Source organism: Nuphar pumila, chromosome 17 (assembly GCF_984573655.1).
Source record: "Nuphar pumila chromosome 17, dmNupPumi1.hap1.1, whole genome shotgun sequence".
Lineage (NCBI taxonomy): Eukaryota > Viridiplantae > Streptophyta > Magnoliopsida > Nymphaeales > Nymphaeaceae > Nuphar > Nuphar pumila.
The window spans coordinates 23199770-23206336 of record NC_143265.1 but is presented as its reverse complement, the minus strand read 5'-3'; the positions used below and the strand labels follow the sequence as shown (position 1 = coordinate 23206336).

The 6567-nt window shown below is 38.1% G+C and overlaps 1 protein-coding gene across 1 annotated transcript in view; it reads left to right on the top strand.

Annotated features, from left to right (window-relative positions):
- Positions 1-383: 383 nt before the first annotated feature.
- The window catches only part of LOC149811796 (putative V-type proton ATPase subunit H), a 163480-nt gene continuing 157296 nt past the window's right edge, over positions 384-6567 (top strand). The window contains exons 1-2 of the mRNA XM_089993425.1: positions 384-473; positions 587-704. Of these exons, the coding sequence (XP_089849551.1) occupies positions 675-704 (30 nt within the window). The 5' untranslated portion in view covers positions 384-473; positions 587-674. The remainder of the gene's footprint in view (positions 474-586; positions 705-6567) is intronic.

Here is a 6567-nt window from a genome sequence, read left to right as displayed (position 1 = left end):
CAATAAAACAAATGATGTTTTTGAAACATAAATTATAAATGTAGAAGGCAGCAAATGCTTGAAGTTTTTTAGTAAATAGCTGATGACTTTGTCTTTTGTAAATTACTACGGTCAATGATTGAAAAGATACACCGAAGGATTCGTGCGATTCGTTCCGAGTCAATGGATTGCCAAACTCAGGGGTGAACCGGATCGTTGACAGTTAATACAGATCGCTACAGATTATGACGGGGTTTGATATATAGCTTCTACACATTGTCAACCTACCATTGCTCAACTCAGAATACAAACACTGCAGACAATTAAGAATGTAAAACAAAAAAACATAAAAAACTGAAGTCATATCACATCTTACGATACAACACGGCCACTTGAAAATCCGAGGCAAGTTTTCCGCCATTGTTTTTCATCTCTGTTTTTTTTTTTCTCCATGAAGTCTGTTTTCTTCTCCATCATCTGCATCTTTTCATCTGGTAAGGAACCCCAAACCCTAACTCGATTTTGCGTTCATCTTCCATTCCGTGGAAGAAATCCTCGGCAATTTCCCCCATTGATTGATTCCGTTTGTTCGTTAATCGATCCGCAGATCTTGAAAACTAGTAGCTTGAAGTTCGGCTTTTAGGAGCCATCATCAAAGCGGTGCATTTTCTCTGCCGGTTGGAATTTTGATCGCCATGGATCGCGCCGAGTTGACGACGGAGCAGGTAAGGAATCGCAATCCCACAACCGCTTCTCTTTCTTCAAAAGGTGTTGCTAGAGGATGAGAGATCGTGCGATTTTCTAGGGGTTGCGTTTCCTTGCATAGTTTTTATTTTTTATTTTTTGCAAATTGAATTGATTGGTAGAAGAAAGTTGCTGCTTGTTGAAGCTTAAAAGTTGCAGAATTCAATTTTTTCCCCATTCGGTAGCTAAATTTAGTTTAATATTGCAGAACTTGCTGAATCCACCTTTCTTGTGTTTCAATTTCTGTTATTTATTCATCCTCCGTTTTCATTTGAGATGAGGTCATCTGGTTTCTCATAATATCGATCAGAATGCTGATATTTTCGTCAAATCGCTCGATAATATTGTTGTTTTCTGATGTAAATTGGTTTGTGGTTGGCACTTGGTTGTTTTTCTTTTCTTTTTCTTTTTTTAAGCATGCTGTTTTTGTTCAGGTTTGGATGGTAGACGTGAATGGACAAAATCATATCTATTGGATTGATAAGTTAGACAACTATATTGACAAAGGCCCCTCTCTCTCTCTCTCTCTAGGAAGCTCTATTCTCCCGTTTAGCCAGGTGGGCGTTTAGGTCACTTTATGAGAGCTTTGTTAACCATTGACAGGCCACTTTGATATTGTGAACAAGGGTAAATGTGACATCTTTTTGATTATTAGGTAAATGGTTTCCCTCATGTTCCTGCACCCGCGTCACAGCACCTGCACCGGCGTCGTGTCGATGTGGGTGCGAGGGCCCTTTTGGCCCTTTTGGCGAACATATATATAAAGATTTAAGATACGTACCGGGTCAAGATCTTCCTTGAATCCAGGTCATTTATCGATCACGATTCTTTCACAAAATACAAACTCGAACCAAAGAGTCCCAACACTCAAGAGGCAAAATACTAAGAAAAATTTCTTGGCTCTAATACCATGTAATGAAATCAAGCGGCAAGTAAGCATAAACACAAGAACAAGTCCTACAAGGGACAATACAAATGCCAAAAACAATACAAAAGCACCTAAGTGCATACAATAGCTACAAAGAGCCTAAATGTGCACAAGCACAAGTCCACAAAGGAACAATACACAAGCCAATCAATGGCAAATACAAGAGATCATAAGAGGCACCAAAGAACATACACAAAAGAACACAAAATACATAAAAACATAATAATCTTTATTAAGATAGAATGCTTAGGAAAGCATTACATCTATTGGGACAAAAGGTCCCTATTTACATACAAACAAGAGGGCCAAGCGAACCCATATAGCTGTTGAGAAAGACTCTAACAATTAGAAATATAGTTGATGGAGATTTCCAACCACTATATTCACTAAAAGGCAAAACTGAATATAGCTGTTGAAGATTCCCAACAGCTATATTAACTAAAAGACAACACTGATCTTTACAAAAGTGTAAACGACATAATAAAAAAAGTGGTCAGTTCTGCCTGTCAAGGGCAGAGCCTATTACATGCACAAAATTATCATTCTGCCCCTAATAGACAGAGCCCATTACATCTACAAAATTATCACAATACCCCTAAAGGGTATTACCTATTACAAAGGAAGAAAAACAATTTAAAATCATACAATCTATACATGTACAATCATACAAATATATATATATATATATATATATATATATGAATCAATACATTTTAACAAACCATTCCAATGTTGATGAGCTCACACATGCTTCCTTTTCATTGAAAAATGAAGCCAAATCTACATGGACTAAGACTTGGTCCATATCCGTACATTGTGTGGGTGTTCCAACAAAGAATATGGCTAGATTTGCACTCTCAATGATTTGATCTAAGACTTTGTGAGTGCATGTTCTTTCCTGGCAATGGAGAAAGAGCTTGGTAGTGCCTCCTCTTCCTCTTATTTTTCACCTTCTTTTTCCTCCTTGGCTTTCTTGTTTTCCAATATAGTTTTATACATGTCATGGTTACATGGATGGCTTGCATGCTTGGCTAGGGTGCTCTTGCTTACACCCACTAAACAATATCTCTACATGTACATTTTCTTCTATCTTTACATTAGGGGCATGTTTGGTTGAGTCTCATCAGATTTGGACTCTCATACAAACAAGAGAATGTCATTGGCATTGGCCAAACAAACATCAGAAAATGAGTGGTGAGAAATTGACTCGCATTTGCCTTTACAAATGAGAGTTGCTTTCTCATTTAAATGAAAATCAGAATCACAAATAGCCTCTTGTGATTCTGATTCATATAATTCCAAATCAAATTTCATTTGAAATCACATGTAACCCATCAAACCAAACTTACCCTAGGTGTTAAAGTGCAAGTCTTCTTGAGGAGCTCATTTTCATCCATTGCCTTAAAGATAGGCGTACTTTGAGTGATTAAAGGTGTGGTCGTCCAAAACCTTAGTGTAAGGGCCTTAGCAAATGATTCCCAACATGGTGTTCCCACATATGATTCATACCATCTAAACCAATGGATTGCTTTCTTCCAAATGCATAGTTACCAAGTTTTCTCTTTCGTGATTGGGAATTTGAATTATTTTGAAGTATTGCTCTACCTTGAAGATCCAACTTGTGGGATGTTCTCCACCAAATGTTGAAAATTTGAGGCATGTTTGCCTTGCTTCAATCACCTGGGCTGAAGATTGGGAGTTCTCACCCCAGTTAACATTGGCGTTGGAGGAACTTGAGGTGTTTGCTTGCAAAGGTACCTCGGTACCCCCGACTTAAGAGGGTCTCCATCATGCAAGTTAAGTTTTAAATTTTTTCCTTGAATTCTCCTTTCATTGAGTCCATTTTCTCATCAAGAGCCTTCATTTGCTCCTGGGTCTCAACGCAGAGTCCAGCCACCAATTCGTGTTCCACACTCATCGCCATAGTTGTTCTCAAGCTATGTCACATGGGTGCAGGTGTAGGGGTGCGGCACTTTAAAAAAACTTGAGTGCGGGGGTGCAGAAAAAATATAAAAAATTATATATATATATATATATATATATATATATATATAAAGTCCAAAAGTTGGACATAAATGACCCTGGATGCGTTGACCGCACCCAAGGTTAGGTGGACCGCAACACCAGGTGCTGCACCCGCGTTACGTCGACATGGGTGCGACACCTAGTTGGCCGAGTCCCTATGACATAGTTCTCAAGTCTTAGGCAAGTCCTTGCTGTTCTGAATTTTGGTTCTGTCATGCATGATTTGAAAAAATTAGGTTTACTGTTATAGTAACAATTCAATACAACTCTTGTATTTTCTTTTTTCTTTCCCATGCAAATGCATGGGTTTTATATTACAACTCTCTCGTACCTTTCTTAATTTCTCTCTCCTATGAGATTCCATGTAAATAGCTTTCCTAATCTCTCTCTTTCTCTCTCATCAGGAAAAGCTAAATACATGGAGAGTCGGATCTGGATCTGATCTGGAGGATCGGAACAACCACAATTTGCGAAACCTATGTCCTAGATTCTACCCTTTTGCATCTCTCTCTCTCTCTCTTGGCTTACTTGGAGTTCAAGATTCGTTCTAAATCCATATGGCATAAATGTTTAGTCTTGGCTTGTCTGGTAGGAGCAGTGAGTGCACGTCACCATGTGTTGAGACGTTGCAAGTTCGAATCCCAACTGGTAGGGGTCTGCCTTGTAATGAGATATTGCGGAAATATAAAGAGTGCATACAAGCACTTACAACAATGAATAAAAGAGACAATATCACAAGTCCACAAAGGGACAATACAAGCACAAGCCTTTAAGAAGGCAACAATATAAAAAGCCTCTTATTGAGAAGAGATAAAGCTCTCAAGAATAAAAAATATACAAGGGGTTCACCCCTATTTATACAAGAGGGAGAAGAGCAAAGGGATGGCCAAAAGGCCTCAAAAGGAGAGCCAAAAGGGGGCTCCCATAGAGTCGTTGGGAGCCCCCAACGGTCACATTTGTGACCGTTGGGGGCTCCAACGACTCTAAGGTTGGAGCCCCTTTTAACCCTCAAAAGAAATAAAAAAATAAGAAAATAAAATTACATTTTATCAAAAAACGAAAATAGTTGTTTTCTAAAACAACTATGTGAAATTACAAAAATACCCCTATCGGGTATTGATGTAATATATATATATATATATATATATATATATATATATATATATATATATTAGATACATTTTAACACCCCCCCTCAAACTTTACGGGGAAATGACGAAAAGTTTGCCAAGAAGAAACATGAAGCGAGGAGCCGGAAGAACTTAAGTGAAGAAGTCCGCCAATTGATATTCTGAAGTCACATATGGAAGAACAATGGTTCCTCGTAAGAATTCGTCACGAACATAGTGGCAATCCATTTCGATATGTTTTGTACGCTCATGAAAAGTATGATTGCTCGCAATATAGATGACACTCTTGTTGTCGCAACATAGTTTTGAGGCTTCGGTAATATCAACTCCCATGTCTTTAAGCAGACTGCGAAGCCATACAAGCTCCATTGTCGTGGTTGCCATAGCCCGGTACTCAGCTTCAGTGGATGGTAGTGAAACTTTCTGCTGCTTCTTGCATCGCCAGGCAATCAAAGAGTCCCCTAAAAAGACACAAAAACCAGTAGTTGAGACTCGATCATTGGGATTACCTCCCCAATCGACATCAGTATAAGCAAGAAGATTCAAGGAAGAAGAGGAGGATAGAAATAACCCTTTATTGATGGTATTCCGAATATAGCGGATGATTCGGAGAACAACACTCATATGCACAGTTGTAGGAGCATGCTGAAATTGGCTAACTGAGTGAACCGCATGAGTGATATCTGGTTTGGTGATGGTTAAATAGGTAAGAGACCCAATGAGTTGTCTGTAAGGTGTGGGATCTTCCAGAAGAACCCTATCCTCCAACCGTAATTTGGCATTAATAACCTCGGGAGTCTCTACTTTCTTGTCATCAGAAATCCCAGACTTAGAACATATATCTGCAGCAAGCTTCATCTGTGACAAAATATATCCTTTAGGAAAATATGCAACTTCAATTCCAAGAAAATATCTGAGAAAACCTAAATCAGACATATCAAAATTATTTTTTAACATATTTTTAACAACAATAATACTATTTTGATCATTCTCAGTGATAATCATATCATCAACATAAAGCAACAAAATTACGATACTAGAACCTGCATGTTTAACAAAAAGAGCAGTGTCAGTATAACGAGAGTGAAATCCTAACTTTATCATGATATCACTGAAACGATCATACCAAGCCTTAGGAGCTTGTTTAAGACCATACAATGCCTTCAAAAGCCGAAGTGTTTGACCTTGCTTAATATTAATTCCGGGTGGCGGATCCATGTAAACTTCTTCACTTAAACTTCTATTTAAAAATGCATTTTTTACGTTAAGTTGATAAATAGGCCATTTTTTGGTTGATGCGACAACTATTAAGGTCCTGACACTGGTCATTCGAGCTACGGGAGTGAATGTTTCTTCATAATCAATGCTATATTCTTGGGAATATCCCTTAACAACTAATCTAGCTTTATATCGTTCTAAGGAGCCATCGCTTTTAGTTTTAACTTTGAAGACCCAGCGACAACCAATAGGTTTTTTGTGCGAGGGTAGATTAACTATTTCTCAAGTATTGGCCTTTTTTAAAGCATTTAGTTCAACTTGCATTGCTTCAACCCAATGTGGTATAGATTTAGCTTGATTATAGTGAGCCAGTTCAAAATAAGAATGTAGGGTTATTAAACATGCCCGATAGTTGGGGGTTAAGGAATCATAGGATACAAACCTATTTGGGGGTATTGATATTCTAGAAGAATGCCTAACTTGTGGTTCCTCAATGGATTCAGAAATTTGAGAGTATTTTTCGAGGGCACTAATAGGATTTTC